This window comes from Neophocaena asiaeorientalis, unplaced genomic scaffold (genome assembly GCF_003031525.2).
Source record: "Neophocaena asiaeorientalis asiaeorientalis breed wild unplaced genomic scaffold, Neophocaena_asiaeorientalis_V1.1 scaffold30, whole genome shotgun sequence".
In the NCBI taxonomy this organism is placed as follows: Eukaryota; Metazoa; Chordata; class Mammalia; order Artiodactyla; family Phocoenidae; genus Neophocaena; species Neophocaena asiaeorientalis.
In genome coordinates, this window is record NW_020174923.1 from 8,580,833 (window position 1) to 8,599,668 (window position 18,836).

The window sequence follows — 18,836 nt, forward strand, 5'->3', positions numbered from 1 at the left end:
CCTGTCGCTGACTTCTAGTTTCCTTTGCCTGCGTGGGGCCCAGAACAAGGCAGAAAGGGGAAATGGAAGGCTTGTGTGTCCTCTTCCAGGGAGACAGGGAAGCATGCAGCAGTGAGCTAGTCGTAGTGTGAGAGGAAGTGGGTCGATGGAAGGAGTGGGTGGGTTTGGCGTACCCTCCCCCAGAGGGGGGCTGCAGCTGGGATCCAAGGAGGGGGTGAGGGTGGCCGCGGTTCTCCCAGATCTGCAGGAGCTAGCTACATGCTACAGCGTTTCTGATGTTCTGTACATCACACGCAGAAAAGGTAAGCCGTAGAGAGAATGCATGTCGGTTGTCTTTTTAAACCACCGCACAAGTGCAGCCGGGAAAGGCCCACCCCTGCACACGTCTGGGCGCCCGCTGTGTCCACTCTCAGCTTCGCAGCCCGGGAGCGCGCCGGGGAGGGCCCACTGGCGCGGTCTCGAGTCTCGGGAAGGCGGTCTCGGGTCTCAGGAAGGCGGCGGAGCGGCCGGGCTCCCTCCCTCCTCCTCTGGGCCCTCCCCGCCCGGCAGCTGGAGGGACCTCTGCTTCTCACCAGTTCTCAGGCAGAAATTACCATATGAATGTGGCTCCTTCCCGGAGCCGCCGGCTGGGGAGACCTGGGAGGGGACAGGCTCCCACCCTCGGGGGCCTCCCGGTTCTGTGCTGACCGTGGCACAGATCGATCTGGTGGAAGACGCCGGGCGTTTTCGATCCACAGTAGGTCCCCTCTGGATGCGGAGGGTGCGGGGGGTGGGTTGGGATCTGCTTGCGGGCAGGGCAGAGCCTGCTGGGTCCCAGCAAGTGTGGGAGGCCCGGGAGACAGGCGTGCTCCCTCCTTTAGCTTTCGTCTCAACTTGTAGGAGAACGTGTTGTTACTGTAGCTCTTGTTATTTTGGTCTGATGTCAAAAGTCTCAGCTAATTACAGCAGGAAATGTAGACGCTAAGGAAGGATGTGAGGACGAGGATAGGGAAGGATAAAGCAATCTGAGCGCTCTGTAAACTGTAAAGTGCTGTGTGCAGGCCAGCCCAGGGGTCAGCCCTCCTCTGATGGTCCATCCCGGCCCCTACTTGTGTCTCGATTAATACCCTTCGGCAGTTGGCCAAAGCACTCTTAAGTTTGGGCTGGTGATACGTCACATCTAACTGCTGGACAGCAAATTAATGGATACCTAGTGACTGGTAGCCTGTCCACTCCACGTAGGGGACCCACTGCTCGCCAAAGCCCCGGCCAGGCAGGCCAGGCCAGCTGCAGCATGGGTGCAGCGTGGCTGAGGTTTCAGAGTCAGCACAGAGCCCAGGGTGGGTCCAGGTGTTCGGACCTGAGCCCCCTGCACATCAGCCCTGCCTGCCTCAAGCTTCTGGGAGAGACCCCACGCGCCTCGAAGCCCCAGTTAGGAGTGGGTGAGGAAGGTGGTAGGGATTAGGGACCACCTAGCCTCCCCGCCCCAGTGGGCGCCCCCATCCCCCCACTGACTGTTTCCTGAGCAAAATGTCCTGAATGGGCAGGAGCTGTCCCAGGATGTCCGTCCATCCTTCCGCTGAGGTGCTTTGTGGCTGCAGAAGGAGGACGGAAACCGGAAGTTGTTCACATCTCATTCACACGCTGCTACACACTGAAAGCCGAATGAGGGGGAAGCCCATGGGAGAGGATGCAGGCCAGCACTGCGGGAACCTCGCGGAGGGGCCAGGGCTGGAGAGGCGCCACCTGGATTGACCCGGGAGCAGTGGCCGGCCCCGCGATGCTCTGGGAAGAGAGGAGGGCAGGAGGAAAGGGCAGTGAGCTCACCTTTCATTCATTCATTCATTCAACATCTTACTTACTGGGCGCTCGAATGTGTAAGGTTTTGTGAGCAGCAAAGGAGACAGACCCAGGCGTTTCAGCAGAGGAGGATAAAACCTGCAATTTCAAGTTGAGCGCAGGGCCACTCCGGAAGAGAACCACGGGACCCAGCGGGAGTCCCCCTGAGCGGTGCTGGGGGAGAACCTCTCTGAGGAACCTTGTTTGAGCCGCAGAAAGGAGCCAGGGAGACGGTGCACATATCAAAACTGGAGAGGTGGACATGTGCTTGTATTTGATTAGCAAATGCTTAGAGCACTTGCAGTGCCAGGCACCATTCTCTGTGCTTTGTAAATATCTCGTTTGGTCCTCATAGTACTCTTACGAGGCAAGTATTGTTATCCCATCTCGCACATAAGAAAATTGAGGCACAGAGAGGTTAAGTTACTTGCTCAGGGTCACACAGGGAGTCTGGGATGGAACAGGATCCCAGCCCCAGGATTCTGGGGCCTCGGGATCTTGTGTTCTCCCAGGTGCAGGGAGAACTAGTTAGGATTTCAAGCCAGGGGAATGATGCAATTAATTTCTTTTAAACAGACCTTCCTGGTGCTTTGAAAAGGATGGACTGCGGGGGGAGGGCACTTGATGGCGATGACGGTTTGGATTGTGGGAGCCGTGGAGGGAGGGAGGCGGGGCGACTGCCTGCAAGATGTGTGTTGGATTCGGATTGATGGGACTTCGGGGTGGATGATTGGATCTGGGGAGATGGACGCGGCGGGGGGACCAAGGCTGGCCCCTGGATTTCTAGCTGTCATAAATGGATGCATGGAGATGCCGTTACTCACAGGGGAGGGGGTGGGGTGGGGAGGGTAGGCTCGAGGTCCAGAGTTCAGTCTGGGGCATGTTCGGTGGGAGACATCTAGACTTCCCTAGGGCAGGGGCCACAGGTACCCAGTTCTGGGCAGGGGGCCTGCCATAGCGGGACATCTCTGCTGAGTCATGATGGACTCAGGGCACCGGTCAGGTTGGCACTGGTGTATGAATCTGGACAGAGTTTGGCATTCGATGCCCAGAGGATGGGCGATAGGTAGAGGAGGAGCCAGCGAGGCCGCTGGGAACCAATAACCAGAGACAGGAGAATCAGCAGAGGAGAAGCTGGGCCGTCAGGGCTGCATCCCTGCGAGTTGGGGTGAGGGGTGACCCCTGTGCATTTGCTCTTCAGAGCGTGGGCGGCTCCATCTGGCCAGAGCCCCAAGCCCAGAGGTGCACCCAAGCTTCACGCACAGCGGGGGCACGCAGGGGCCGCAGGCAGCTGGGCCCTTCCTGCTTCGCTCTGGTGTCCGACCCGCAGGGGGCTCAGGGGTGTCTGTGCACCCTGCCCGCAGCCAGCTTCTCCCCCAGGCAGTGGTTCAGGGGTGATGAGCGTGTCTCCCAAGGGGTGTCCAGGCAGCTGTCCACACACACTGCTTTTTTCTGGAGTGAGCCTGGGGTAGGAGGAGGTGTGTGTCTCTGAGGCTGCTTGGATAGGCGGGCCATCCATCCTCACCCTCACCTCAGAGAGCGTTTGAAGTCGTGGCTTAGGGTGTGCCCTAAGATTTCACAGGCCTGCTCTGGCGCATCCGCTCCCCTGAGTGGCTCCCTTGGGAGAACAGGGGCTCGGTTGTGTGGGGCGGGGAGCAGTGGGGTCTTCCCGCTAGGCAGGGCTCTGAGCAGCCCTGCAGGCAGGTGGGCACAGTCCAGGTGGGCTGTCTGCAGAGCGCACGCGGAGGGAGCCATGTCAGGGGCCTTGCAGGTTCCCAGGCCATGAGCACACTTCCTGACCTGCTGCCCGGAGTTGGCCGGGGTGGTGGTGGGGGTGGGGGGACATGACTCCCGCTCCCCCCAAGTCACATCAGCCCGGAGCTGGGGCTGCCATTGGATGGCTGACATCATTCTAAATGGTCCAGAGCTGCTGACCCTTTAGGTCAGGCTTCCACTCCTGCCCCAGGAATTCCCCCCTCCCCGCTTGTCCCCCTCCCTGGCCCTGCCTTTAGCCCCTGCCTCTCTGAAGGGACCAGGGCCCGGGGAGACCTTAGGCAGCATCCCGGAGCCTGAGTGGACGGATCTGCACAGGAGAAGGGCATTGCTTGATACCTTTGAGGGGAAAAGCTCTTTTCCTACTTAGCCCCTGGCAGGCAGCGGGACGCCCTGTTGCACCCCAGAGACCCCTGTCTAGTTCGTGTTATTTTAAATGATCTCATCAGTTGCGGGAGGTGGAGCCCCCACCGCCCCCAGCCTCCGCAGCCATGGAGCTCTGGTGTGCATCGGCTGACAGTCCTGCTGATAGCAGAGGGGGCTGGGGGAGGGATGCTCTGCCCCTCCCCCCCTTAGGGGGACATCCCTGATAGCAGAGGGGGCTGGGGGAGGGATGCTCTGCCCCTCCCCCCCTTAGGGGGACATCCCTGATAAGAGGAAATTCCACCCTGTGACAAATGGCTACTTTCCACCCATCAGACGGGGGGAGATCTTTTCTTTCTCTCTTTAACTTGGCAAGCATTTGCCAAGAATCAACGGAGGAATCTCTGTGGCCGGCTGCTTTGGACGCGGTGGGCGGGCTGGCCAGGGCCAGATTCTGCGTTTGCCTTGGGGCAGGGGCCCATCACGCTGGAAGTTTCCCTGGGGTGGGAGGCGGCTCAGGGGCACATTCCCTGATCCTGCGAGGTGAGTGGGCGGTGGAACAGGAAACGAAAGATAAATCCCTTGACACAGGAAGTCGGAGGCCTCTTCCCTGGCCTTCACTGCAGGCCGCTTTTTAGGAAGTGAATGGGATGGAGTGCAGGTTGGAGCCTGCTCTGACCAAAGATTGATGTCTCAATAGGCCGCTGAGCCCGGGTGAGGAGCTCTGCTGGAAGAGGAGGCGGGAGGTGGGCTGGAAATGAGAGAACAGAAGGGGCCTCTTCCAGAAGGGGGGCGGGCTCAGAGTTGGACGCTGTCCAAATCTGGCTCTAAAGACCGACGCCAATTGAAACCGTGTTGGCAGAAATGAAGAGCTTCTTGAGATTCTTTCCTGGACAAAAGAGAAGAAGTTTGCTTCAAAGGGTTTGGCGAGAGAAAGGGGCAGGCAGTAAGAGTGGAGAACGCCCCCCCTCCGGGACTTTGGGGCGCCCTGGGCCCCTGAATGAATAGAATCGGGTGAGGACGGCGCTGTTCCTGCCGTGACCTCTCCCAGGTCCTGCAAAGGGCGCAGGGTCGTGGGAACTCTTTCCACCCAATCTCTCCTCACACAGAAACCGTAAAACTACAGTTTCATTTTGGGTCTCCTCTTGGGAAAGAGCTGGGGCTCCAACGGGGAGAGATGCAGCCCTTGCATTTGCAAAACCCTGTCTTTCTCTGGAGAGGCCTTCACCTTTGTGCCGGATTTCTAAGCTGGGTTTCAGGCCAGAGGGCAAAGTCTCAGATTTCTGGCCTCACGCTTACCGATCAGACTTCGGGGAGACGCTTCCTGCCCTGTACAAAGCATGAAGTGTAATTCGATTTGGAATTAGTTACCGAGCCGTGTACACTTCAAAAATTCACGCCTTGATCCCTGACTGCACAAATTTGCAAAATTCGGTCGTTTATAGTCAGTGTTTCCATCTTTAGAAGGGAACAGGAAGTTCCCCTGTGACATTTATGGGGAGTTTGTAGTGGCTTGGCTGGCTTAACGGGGACACAAGGAAAAGCGGAATCCGGTAAATGGGGAAAGATTCTGTTTCAAAGCCCTGCAGAAAATGGCACCACCTTGACCAGGGATCAAACTCATGCCCCCTGCAGTGGAAACTCAGAGTCCTAACCACTGGACCGCCACGGGATTCCCTGATTTTTTTTTTTTAATAAATTTATTTATTTATTTACTGATTTATTTTTGGCTGCATTGGTCTTCCTTGCTGCGTGCAGGCTTTCTCTAGTTGCGGCGAGCGGGGGCTACTTTTCGTTGCGGTGTGCGGGCTTCTCATTGTGGTGGCTTCTCTTGTCGCAGAGCCGGGGCTCTAGGCACGTGGGCTTCACTGATTGTGGCTCGCGGGCTCTGGAGCACAGGCTCAGTAGTTGTGGCGCACGGGCTTAGTTGCACCGTGGCATGTGGGATCTTCCCGGACCAGGGCTCGAACCTGTGTCTCCTGCACTGGCAGGTGGGTTCTTAACCACTGCGCCACCAAGGAAGTCCCTCTCTGATCATTTTTTTAAACTCTTTCTCACCCTTCTCTCACCATGGAACCCAGAACATCTTTGTATGTTGAGAAGTTCAATTCAGAGATAATGTGATTAAATTCTAAGTTCTCATTAGACCAAATTAATTTCATCAAGAAAGCTAGGGTGGGCTTCCCTGGTGGTGCAGCGGTTAAGAATCCGCCTGCCAGTGCAGGGGACACAGGTTCGTGCCCTGGTCCGGGAAGGTCCCACATGCCACGGAGCAACTAAGTTCGTGTGCCACAACTACTGAGCCTGTGCTCCACAACAAGAGAAGCCACCGCAATGAAGAGTAGCCCCCGCTCGCCTCGCCGTAACTAGAGAAAGCCCGCCTGCAGCAACAAAGACCCAACGCAGCCAAAAACAAATAAGAATAAAATAGAAAAATAATAAAATAAAAGAAAGTTAGGGGTTCTTTGATGAACCCCCCCCCCAGATTGTCCAAATTTATTTGCATGTGTCTGTCTTCATGTGTATTTTTTTTTTAGGGAGAGTGTCCTTACCTTTCAACAGCTTCTAAAACAGGTTTGTGATACATACACAAAAGTCCTGAATTGCTGTGCCAGACTGGGTTCCTTGCATGTAAGGGACTACTGTGAATCTGCCTGGAAGTTTTAGGCTAATAAACATTTGAATAAATGAACTTCGTGTTCCTATGTGCCACCACTGTTTTCATTCAGACTGATTTTAAGCCTATAGTGTTTTCTTTTTGTTTGTTACTAAGTAATAGGTACTCAATATTTGTTGAATGAATCATTGTTGTGGTCCTGGTCCACCAGGACCCCAGGATCTTTTTCAATCATTATTGTTTATAGCCATTTTTAAAAATTGAAGTATTGTTGATGTACAATATTATATAAATTACAGGTGTACAATATAGTGATTCAGTTTTTAAAGGGTTATACTCCATTTATAGTTATAAAATATTGGCTATATTCCCTGTGTTGTACAATATATCCTTGTAGCTTATTTTATATGTAAGAGTTTGTACCTCTTAATCCCCTACCCCTATCTTGTCCCTCCCCCTTCCTTCTCCCCACTGGTAACCACTGGTTTCTTCTCTGTATCTGTTTCTGCTTCTTTTTTGTTATATTCACTAGTTTGTTGTATATTTAGATTCCACGTTTAAGTGATATCATACATTATTTGTCTTTCTCTGTCTGACTTATTTCACTTAACATAATACTCTCCAAGTCCATCCATGTTGTTGCAAATGGCAAAATTTCGTTCTTTTTTGTGACTGAGTAGTATTCCATTTTGTGTGTGTGTGTGTGTGTGTGTGTGTGTGTGTGTGTGTGTGTGTGTACGCACACATACATATGCACCACATCTTCTTTATCCATTCATTGGTTAATGGACACTTAGGTTGCTTCCATATCTTGGCAGTTGTAAATAATGCTGCTATGAACACTGGGGTGCATGTATCTTTTTGAATCAGTGTTTTTGATTTTTTCAGATATATACCCAGGAGTGGAATTGCTGGGTCATATGATAGTTCTATTTTTAGTTTTTCAAGAAACCTCCACACTGTTTTCCACAGTGGCTGCACCAGTTTACATTCCCATGAACAGTGTATAAGCGTTCCTTTTTGTCCACATCCTCGCCAACATTCGTTAGTTGTGTTCCTTTTTTTTTTTTTTTTTTTTTAATTTTTTTTTTTTTTTTTTTTTTTTTGAATTTCCTCTTTGGAAAAATGTCTATTCAGTTCTTCTGCCCATTTTTTAATCAGGTTTTTTTGTTTTTTTCTAATATTTTTATTTATGTATTTATTTGGCTGTGCCGGGTCTTAGTTGTGGCATGCGAACTCTTAGTTGCAGCATGTGGGATCTTAGTTCCCTGACCAGGGATCGAACCCAGAGCCCCCTGCATTGGGAGTGTGGAGTCCCAGCCACTGGACCACCAGGGAAGTCCCAAATCAGGTTTTTTTTTAAAATGTTGAATTGTATGAGCTGTTTGTATATGTTGGATATTAATCCCTTATATGTCATTATCATTTGCAAATATTTTCTCCCATTCAGTAGATTATCTTTTCTTTTTTTTTTTTTTGATGGTTTCCTTTGCTGTGCGAAAGCTTTTAAGTTTAATTAGGTCTCATTTGTTTACTTTTGCTTTATTTCCTTTACTTTAGGAGACGAATCCAGAAAAACATTGCTACCATTTATGTCAAAGAATGTTTGGTCTATGTTTTCCTCTAGGACTTTTATGGTTTCCGGTCTTTTAGGCCCTTAATCCATTTTGAGTCATTTTTGTATATGGTGTGAGAGAATATTCTAATTTCATTCTTTTACATGTAGCTGTCCAGTTTTCCCAGCACCACTTATTGAAGAGACTCTATACCCCATTGTATATTCTTGCCTCCTTTGTTGTAGATTAATTGACCATAAGTGTGTGGGTTTATTTCTGGGCTCTCTATTCTGTTCCATTGATCTATGTGTCTGTTTTTATGCCAGTATGGTACTGCTTTGATGACTGTAGCTTTGTAGTATAGTCTGAAGTCAGGGAGTGTGTTCTTCTTTCTCAAGATTGTTATTATAGCCATATCTTTGACATCCTCTCCAGGGCAGTTTCTTCTCCAAGGTCTACCCGCGTCTGTACATGTGTCTGGTTTCCAGACCCATCACTGTCCTGTTCTCTTTCGTTCACCCGCATTTCCTGAGCTGGTTAATAACAGTGTCTCCGTCAACTTAGTCACTTGTACGAGAAGTGGGGAGTCATCTTTGAGGCCCCTGGGGGTTTTGTCAGTTCTAGCTGGGGCCTCGTGAAGGTGGAGGTTTAGGATGAGGATGGACATTTTGATATGTACTTGGCATCAGTCCATCTGGAACCTCTGGCTGGGGCACCAGGTGTGTGGGCCTCTGATGTGCCAGGGTTTGCCTTCATCAGCACCAGTGTCTTGAGGGAGCTGTAGGTAATCCTGAGAGGGCCCTGGAATCCTGGACCCCATGCTGAGCCTGGCGGCTGGAGTTGAAGAGCTTGGCCTGCCAGGCTTGGCCTGCAGGCTCCTTTTCTCAGGAGTTTATGGAGACTAAGATGCTAATGCACTCAACAGGCCTTTCCAGATGGCTGAGTGGGATCCCCTCCCAGAAGCTCCTGGGGAGAGCACCCGAAGGAAGGAAGCGCTGAAGCCCTGAGGCCTCAGAGCGCTACCCCAGCACCTGGCACTTTCTGGGTCTTTGCTGTAGGAAACCTATACTTCTTTTAGCCTTTTCTTGGCCTGTGGAGTCACCCTGCCTGCCATTAACTAGCTCTGTGACCATAATAAGTGACAAAAGCACTGTAGGCCTCAGTTTCCTCATCTGTGAAATGGGGAAACTAACAATACCTGACGTATAGGGTTGTCGTGATGTTCCCTAAGTTGGTGCGCGGAAGGCGTTTAGAGTAGCGCCTGGTGCAGAGCAAGCCCAGCAAACGCTGGCTGTTGTGATTTGCGTCATTCCTTTGTTTGTTCGTTCGTTTGCTCAGCAAACATTTAGTCTTGGACTTGCCACGTGCCAGGCCCTGCTCCGAATGTGTCAGCACAGGAGTGAGCATAATGGCTGAGGTTTGTGGCTTCGTGAATCTTACGTGGGGAGGACACGTGGTTAAAGTAAACCACACACATCACTGTTATCTTTTTTTTTTAATTTTTATTTATTTTTGGCTGCGTTAGGTCTTTGTTGCTGCACGTGGGCTTTCTCTAGTTGGCGGTGAGCGGGGCATACTCTTCGTTGTGGTGCACGGGCTTCTCATTGCAGTGGCTTCTCTTGTTGCGGAGCACGGCCTCTAGGCGCACAGGCTTCAGTAGTTGTGGCACGCAGGCACAGTAGTTGTGGCTCGCGGGCTCTAGAGCGCAGGCTCAGTAGTTGTGGCGCATGGGCTTAGTTGCTCCGTGGCATGTGGGATCTTCTCAGACCAGGGCTTGTACCTGTGTCCCCTGCATTGGCAGGCGGATTCTTAACCACTGTGCCACCAGGGAAGCCCTGTTCGGTTATCACTGTGGAGACTGTATAAAGTGGAGCGCAGGCCCAGCAAGAGAGCAGTGAGGCCGGCTAATCTGGGTGCCAGGCCGGGCCCTGCAGGCCTGTGCAGCACCCAGGGAGGTGGGAGGGAAGGAAGGGGCAGCTCTTGTCACTCTGTCCCCCTGGCACTTCCTCCATCAGGGACATGCCCATCTTTAAGAAGCCTCTTTGCAGGGGGCAAGGAGCATCTGCTGTCTGGTCCTGGCCATGGGCTCAGGTGCTCTGGTGGGGGCTGTGGCTGTCCCCTCAGCCTGCAGTGCTGCCTTCCCCGTGATCCCAGAGGGTGGACTCCAGGGCCGCTGGGGATGGGGGCCCCTCTGCTGTGTGCATAGCTGCCAGATGAAGCCGGGAGACTGCCTGGCTGCGAGGAGCACCTGGGCGAGGGTGGGACGGGGAAGGAAGGCTTCACTGAGGGTGGGGTACTGGCTGGAGACACAGTTTCCTGCAGGAAGAGTACATGGTGGTCGGCTCCCTAGGACCCCCAACTTCAGACCTCTGAGTGGGTCCATCTGGATCTGCCTGGTGACACTGGCTTCTGTTGGGTGGCCTCGTGGGTGTCTGTTGACAGGTTGGCTCGGCCACTGTGGGTGGTGATTGAGCAAGGCCTGTGCGGGTGTTGGTGCCGGTGTGCCTGGGGAGGGGCGGGGTGAGATCAGGAGCCCTGAGCTGGCTTTACCCTGAGAGCTTTGTCCTGCGCTGTGTCCCTGCCTGTGACACGGGTACCACGTGGCTGCCCCCTCTGGCTGGGCGGCCCAGGGGCCGTTTTGCTCCCATAGAGCCACCTCTGCACTTGGCAGATGGGGCTGATGCTCGGGGAGGATGGAACCTGTGGGGACGTTTCTGGGCCGCAGGACAAACAGGGAGGGGGCGGGCGGAGAAGGGTGACCCCTGGGTGTTGCAAGCCTGCCATGCCGAACCACCTCCCACGGCCGCCTTGGGGCTGCGATGAAGTGTGAACCCCCCTGTGAGGCGTCCCACCTGGGAGCAGGCTCCTCTCTGGGCGGTACCTCCCAGCCAGACGTGTGTCCCACCGCCCCGGTCCCGGCGAGCCGCAGACAGCGATCCCAGCCCTGGGGGCAGGGGCAGAATTTCTCCCTTGGAGCAGAAGTCCGAAGCTGGCGCTGGTGACTTACAGACCCCCACCGTCAACTCCTAGAACAGGCGGCCCAGCAGGCCCCTGTGGGGAAGGAGAGGGCAGCCCCATCAGCGGCGGGACCAGCTGCCACCAGCCTGTGGGGACAAGGGCTCCCCACCAGGGACGCGGGCCTGGGCTCAAAATGGCGGCCTGCGGAGAGAAAGCGCCACGGTTTCCTCTGGCTGGTCTGGACATCCTTGCTGGGAGGTGAAGGGATGCTTCCACGGCCGGACAGCACGGGGGGTGCGCAACAACCTCAGGCCTGAGTGGGGGCGTCTGGGCCTCAGCTGTCCTCCAGTCGTACAGCTGGCTGGTGGGCACTCATGGGCACAGTGGGTTCTTTTCAATCCATCTCTACCAGCAGCGTCTTCGTTTTTGTCGTAACATAACAGCTCATTGAGATATAATCCGCACCCCGTACAATTCACCCATTGAGCGTGTGCGTCAGTGGCGCTTCTTCACAATGTTGAAAAGCCGTCATCGTTACCTACTTCCAGAGCGTGTTCATCACCCAAAAGGAAATCCCACAGGCATGATGGCGCAGCCCCTGGCAGCCACGCATCCGCTCTCTGTCTCTATGGATTTGCCTCTTCTGGACATTTTCATTTAAATGGACTCATACCGTATGTGGCCTTTCACGTCTGGCTTCTTCCATTGTGCGTAACGTTTTCAAGGTTCACCTGTTGTAGCCTGTCAGGACATCAGTGCTTTTTTTTTTTTTTTGGAGTATGGTTAATTTACAATGTTGTGTTCGTTTCTGGTGTACAGCAGAGGGATTCAGTTTTTACATAAATATACTCTTTAGCATATATATATGTTCTTTTTCAGATTCTTTTCCATTTTACTTTATTTACAGGGTATCGAATGTAGTTCCCTGTGCTCTAAGGTACGACCTTGTTGTTTATCTATTTTATTTATTAGCAGTTTGTATCTGCTAATCCCAAACTCCTAATTTATCCCTGCTTGCCTCCCCCACCCTTTCCCCTTTGGTAACCATAAATTTGTTTTCTATGTCTATGGGTCTGTTTCTTTTTTGTAAATAAGTTAGTTCATTGTATCATTTTTTTAGATTCCACGTAAAAGTGATATCATGATATTTGTCTTAGTCTGACTTACTTCACTTAGTGTGATAATCTCTAGGTCCGTCCACGTTCCTGCAAATGGCATTATTTCATTCTTTTCTTATGGCTGAGTAGTATTCCATTGTATACATATGCCACGTATCCTTTATTCATTCATCTAAGACATCAGTGCTTTTTTTTTTAACATCTTTATTGGAGTATAATTGCTTTACAATGGTGTGTTAGTTTCTGCTGTATAACAAAGTGAATCAGCTATACATATACGTATGTCCCCATATCCCCTCCCTCTTGCGTCTCCCTCCCACCCTCCTTTTCCCACCCCTCTAGGTGGTCACAAAGCACGGAGCTGATCTCCCTGGGCTATGCGGCTGCTTCCCACTAGCTATCTATTTTACATTTGGTAGTGTATATATGTCAATGCCACTCTCTCACTTTGTCACAGTTTACCCTTCCCCCTCCCCGTGTCCTTAAGTCCATTTGCGTCTTTATTCCTGTCCTGCCCCTGGGTTCTTCAGAACCTTTTTTTTTTTTTCTTAGATTCCATATATATGTGTTAGCATACGGTATTTGTCTTTCTCTTTCTGACTTACTTCACTCTGTATGACAGATTCTAGGTCCATCCACCTCACTACAAATAACTCAATTTCATTTCTTTTTATGACTGAGTAATATTCCATTGTATATATGTGCCACATCTTCTTTATCCATTCCTCTGTCGATGGACACTTAGGTTGCTTCCATGTCCTGGCTATTGTAAATAGAGCTGCAATGAACATTGTGGTACATGACTCTTTTTGAATTACGGTTTTCTCAGGGTATATGCCCAGTAGTGGGATTGCTGGGTCATATGGTAGTTCCGTTTTTAGTTTTTTAAGGAACCTCCATACTGTTCTCCATAGTGGCTCTATCAATTTACATTGATAAACCCTCCAACAGCGTAGGAGGGTTCCCTTTTCTCCACACCCTCTCCAGCATTTATTTGTAGATTTTTTGGTGATGGCCGTTCTGACCGGTGTGAGGTGATACCTCATTTCAGTTTGGGTGTGCATTTCTCTAAGACTCATATTCCACTGTGTGGATTTACCACATTGTGTTTATCCTTTCATCTGTGGGTGGACCTTTTAGGTATTTCTCGAAAAGCTACTTTTTGCCACTCCCTGGGCTAGGATTGGGGGTACTGCTGAGCGAGCCATGGCCTCAGGTTTGAGGAGATGGTGGGGTAGGAGCTGGGGGGGAGTGCAGGGCGGAGGGACCTGCAAAGGACCACGTGGAGCCAGGACGAGAACCTGAGGCCCCTGGTTCCTGGCCTCGAAGCCTTGAGGGGGGCGCTGCACCTCACTTTGACTGCGGGATGACCGTGTCGCCTATTGTCCAAACTGCAGCCTTTTTGAGCGCCACCTGGGTTCTGTTAATAATTAAGCTGGATACCAGAAAAACTGAAAGCAGGGACTCAGACACATGTCCACCCATGTTCATAGCCGTATCATGCATCATAGTCAAAAGGTGAAAACCACTTAAGCGTCCATGGACAGATGAATGGATAAACAGTGAAGTACTATTCCGACGTAAAAAGGAACGAAATTGTGACACAGGCTGCAACAGGGAGGAACCTCGAGGACATTATGCTCAGTGAAAGAAGCCCGGCACGAAAGGACAAATACAGCATGACTCCACTTTTATGAGGTTCCTAGTGGAGCCTGATTCACAGAGACAGAACGTAGAACAGAGGCTATAGGGGGAGGGGGGAGTTAGTGTTTGATGGGCTCAGAGCTTCTGTCCAGGATGATGAAGGCGTTTGGAGGTGGGTAGTGGTGGTGGTTACATGCCATCCCGAATGTATTTAATGACGCGGACTCAAATACTTAACATGGTCAGAACGGTCAAGGTTGTACGTTGTGTCTGTTACTACAGTAAAGAAAGTGATTAGGAAGTGGAGGGAAGGCGTAAACTGGCGTGTTAAGGTCACCACACACACCCCGACCCCAGGTGGTCACGTGGGCTTTTCTTCCCCAGAGGAGGGTGGTGCTGTGGTGGGCAGGGATGTTGCCCTGGGCGTGGGAGCCTGGGGAGAGAGCGACTGACCCAGAGTGGCCGACCCGGTGGAGCAGGGGTGAGGCTGCCCCAGGGGTCACCTCCCCCACCACAAACCTACATTTCCTCCTCAGAGTGTGGCTCTGGGAAGGAGGGGATATGGTGGTCCACACACCGCCCCCCCACCCCACCATCCCCTTTCCCAAGGGGTTCCCAAGTAGGAGCAGTGAAAAGTAGCAGCAGCTCGTACTGTATGACCTTGGATAAGTTACTTAACTTCTCTGAGCGTGAGTTTTCCACATTTAAAGACCAGGGCTCCCTCTTGCTCTACTTGCCTGAAGTGAGAGTCACCTTGGACATAAATGTGAAACCTCTTATTTTTCTGGTAAGAACTTCCCTTTCCTATTAATAGCATTTGATGAAGTTTGGGTGTGAAACAACGACAGATAACAAGGCCATGGGGAAGAGGGTGAGGCCTCAGCTGCAGGCAGCTCACTGGAGGAGGTGGCTTGGACACAGGTCTGGGGGGCGGGTCAGGAGGTGGCGTCTGGCCTTCGTGGAGGGTCTGCAGGCAGCCTGGGGCAGCACAGCCCTCCTCCCTGTGCTCCCCACCCCACGCTGAGGGGAGACTCCTAAGACCCCATTCATTCAGGAGTATTGGTTGAGTGTCCCCTCCTTGTAGGTCTCTGGAGGCTCAGTGGGGATCCATACATATCACTGCCATAGTCACTGGAGCTCACGGTCTGTGGGGGGACATGGATGTTAATCAAATATCGCAGGAGTGAATGTGAAGTTACAGGGCTGCTTAAATTCAGTGAAGGTCTCAGGTTGGCCAGACCGCTTCCAATGCATTTCAGAAAAAAATCACTCTGGGGACCTCAGTCTCCTCATTTGTAAAATGAGTAGGTTGGACAAGAATTCTGTGCTGTCCAGAATAGTTGCCATGTGTCATTCTTTATTTGAAATTAATTAAAATTAAATTAAATAAAAAATTGTGATCCTCCGTTGGACCAGGTGCATTTCAAGCACGCCAGTCACATGTGAAAACGGTGATTCTGTAAAAAATTAAACACACGATTACCATTTGACCCAGCAATCCCACTTCTGGGTTTACACCCGCAAGGTTTGAAAGCAGGGTCTCGAGGAGATATTTGTACACCCATGTTCCCAGCACCACTAGTCACAGGAGCTGAAACATAGAAGCAACCCAAGTATCCATCAAGGAATGAATGGGAAGGCAAACTGTGGTCCATCCACACGGTGGAATATTACTCAGCCTTCAAAAGGAAGGAAATCCTGACACGTGCTACCACATCGATGAACCTTGAGGGCATTAAGCTCAGTGAAACAAGCCAGCCACAAAAAGACAGATACTGTATGACTCCACTTAACATGGGTTACCCAGAGTAGTTAAATTCATAGAGACAGAAAGTAGAGTGGGGACTGGGGGGTTCGTGCTTAATGAGGACAGTTTCAGTTTTGCAACACTCCTGATCTGCACACTTAAAATTGGTTAAGATGGTACATTTTGTGTTATGTACATTTTATCACAATTTTTGAGAAGTCACACGTGGCTGCCACACTGGATGGTACTGGAGTCGCCGGTCTCCGCCGTCCCATCCAGCCGGCTGGAGCCCCAGGGGCCTGCAAGTGGTCGCACGCAGACAGCGTCTCTGGGCGAGCTGGCCTGCCAGGGCCTCTACTCTCGCCCGCGCGGTTCTGAAGGCAGACCCCAAATCCTCCTGGCTGGGTGGGCATAGAGGGAGGGTCCCGTGTCTGCGGGCCATCTGGGTGGGCACAATTGGGATTGCCCACCAGGGGGCCTCCTAGAGGAGGAGAGACCTTGCAGGAATGTACCCTCACCTGTGCAAAAGGCCAGGCCTTTCCCTCAGCGGGAGGGATGGTGCTTGTCATGTTTTTATGATTATTTCTCAAGCAGGGCCCTGGTGGGCAGGATGTTTGCTTTGGTTTGAGTTTCTGCAGTGGTTGTTGGTGCCTGTGGAGGGGCCGGCTGGAGTCTCTCTCGCTCTGCTGCTCCCAGGGCCCGTGGAGGGAGGTGAGGGGGTTCAGGGGACGCCCCCCACCCCACCCCCCGTGCTACTCGGGAGGGGGTGAGGGATGGAGGGAGATGTAGGGGTGGGGTGGGGGGCTGGCCCAGTCCCGGGCAGAATGGCTCCCAGACCCGCAGACAGATGGAAGCAATTTTCGGTCACGTGGGGCAGGGCTGAACTGCGGTCCTGAAAGACAAGGCCCCACGTCTGTCTCCAGGAAACAGCCCCAAAGCCACACGTTCAGACCAGATGCAGCTCTGGTCTTTGTTTATTTAAAGATGCCGGAGCCCGGGGCAGAGTGTTTCTGAAGAGGGAACAGAGGCACAGACCTTCCAGGCCATGCAGGGAGGAGGCCCGCGAATGGCAGTCGAACCCCCCGGCCCTTCGCCTTTCCCTGGCCTAGGGCGGTGGTGGGGGTGGACCTGGAAGCAAAGCCTCAAGCGCCAGCCTGTTGTTAGGAGAGATGCATGCGCCCCCTGGCAACCCCTGGCGCTTTTATCTGCGTTCTGTTCCTCGCTCAGCACCCCCATTGTGGGAAGCAGGAACGGCTGTGCTCGGTCAAGGGCAGAGGAGATGGGGAAGTTACTGGCTGACCTGAGGGTGAACCAGCAACACCCCAATGTCTCGGATTTGTATGCACGTGGCACCCATCATCCTTCCTGTCTTACTGGCCTGGGCCTGGGCGTGGGAGGAGAGGGTGCTGGCCCCCATCTCGGCTCCTGAAGACAGATGTGGCTGCAGAGGTGCGAGCCTGGGGACGGGGTAGAGTCCGGCTTTTTTCCCCGGGAAGTGGAAAGGCAGTTTATCTGAAAGCCCAGCAGTGACCTTCCTGACCTGGCGACCTGTGTCCTGCTGCTTCCTGGGGCAGGGTCGGAGGGGGTGGGCAGGAGGGCACGTTTGGGAAGGCTGCTTGCCCACCCTGGCGGTGGGGCACGCCCCCTGGAGCATGGGGCACCCGGAGCCGACGCCCAGGGAACCGACAGCCTCTCCCCAAGGGCTGGCGGGAGGGGCTCGCGGGGCAGGGGAGGCATCTGGACTTGCTGTGTGGTCGCTTCCCATGAGCTCAGGGTGCCCCAGGAGGAGAGACGGTGATCCTTCCTGGGAGGTAGGATGAAGCCGAAAATGCTTCTTAGTGGGAAGAGCTTGGACCCAAGGGGGCAGGGAGGGGGAGCTGGGGGGCCAGCCGGGGAGGGTGTGGCCTGGACATGTGCCACATCGGGGGCTCAGTGGGACGCGGCCAAAGTGCTCCAGCCGGACCCTGGTGGGGACCCTGCACCGTCCTGAGCGCCCTGACCAGCCCTGCTGGCCGGGTGCACCTCAGGTCCCCACTGGGGGGCTTCTGGGGGGCATCCCCCCACCCCCAGACCTCCAGCCTGGGCATGTGGATTCTTGAGGGCAGCACGGGAGGAAAGGAGGAAGGCTCTAACCTATAGACCGCAGAAGCTTGAGGTATTTCGAGCAGCTCAGCCCGCCTGCAGACATGAAAGCAAAACCTCCTCCTGGCCTGTGGGTGTGAGGCCCACAGGTGCTGGGCGGCCAGAGAGAAGACGGCCACCTGGATCCAGTCCAAGGAAGGGGGAGGCGGGGGGCAGTGCCCGCAGGTGCTGCCCGGGGCCCTCTCCTTCCTGCCATCTCGCAGGAACGCTGGGCCTGGAGGAGCTAGCACTGCATCCAAGCCCTCCTGCCTCGAAAGAACGCCCCTCGTCCCAGCACTCCTGCCGCCCCAGGGCTATTGGCTGGTACCTGGGACTGAGCCAGTGCCGGGCCTCCTCCATCCTTCCTTCAGAGGGCTGTCCTCTCCTTTGTCCTGGCTCATGGGTTCACCCAAACACTGGCTGTTTGACCCGCAGGGCCCCTTCGGCCGTCAGGCTGCAGCAGGTGTTGGGGCCAAAGGTGAAGGAGATGGGGGGGCCCACCTGGGTGCCCCGGGCAGGGCAGGAGGGTGGGGGGCAAAGAGCGCTCCCCGCCGTGCTCGGGCTAGTTCTCCTGGGTGCAGCTCAGGTGAGATAGAGGAGGGTTCAGGGGTCAGCCCTGCCCTGGAGGGGAGGGCCCCAGCCTAGGCAGGGCTGGCGGCTTCAGATCTGGAGCGAGGCTCTGTGGGCCAAGCTGAGCGGCTGCAGGACGACCTGGGCCTCCGGCTCCAGCTCCGGGCATTTCTCAGGGGTCTCCCGGGCAGCTGAGCCTCAGTTTCCCCGCCTGAGGATGTGGGGTTTAGCAGACGCCTGCACGTGCCCCCCATGACCCCCTAACGCGCCCGCTCGTCGTCCCGCAGCCACCGAGGCAGCTCCCGGCAGCGTTGGCGACATGGCCGACACCCCCAGAGACGCCGGGCTCAAGCAGCCGCCCGCGCAGAGGAATGAGAAGGCCCCCGTGGACTTCGGCTACGTGGGGATCGACTCCATCCTGGAGCAGATGCGCAGGAAGGCCATGAAGCAGGGCTTCGAGTTCAACATCATGGTGGTCGGTGAGTCCCCGGTCCCCACCACTGCTCAGCCTGCCCCCGGGCCAGCCACACAGGCTCCGGGGCATCTTCTCT

General features: G+C 53.8%; 1 protein-coding gene across 1 annotated transcript in view; it reads left to right on the forward strand.

Moving 5' to 3' along the window:
- SEPTIN9 (septin 9) overlaps positions 1 to 18,836 on the forward strand; it is a 164,747-nt gene that overhangs the window by 134,692 nt on the left and 11,219 nt on the right. The window contains exon 4 of the mRNA XM_024760864.1: positions 18,573 to 18,764. Coding sequence (XP_024616632.1) covers positions 18,573 to 18,764 — 192 coding nt within the window. The remainder of the gene's footprint in view (positions 1 to 18,572; positions 18,765 to 18,836) is intronic.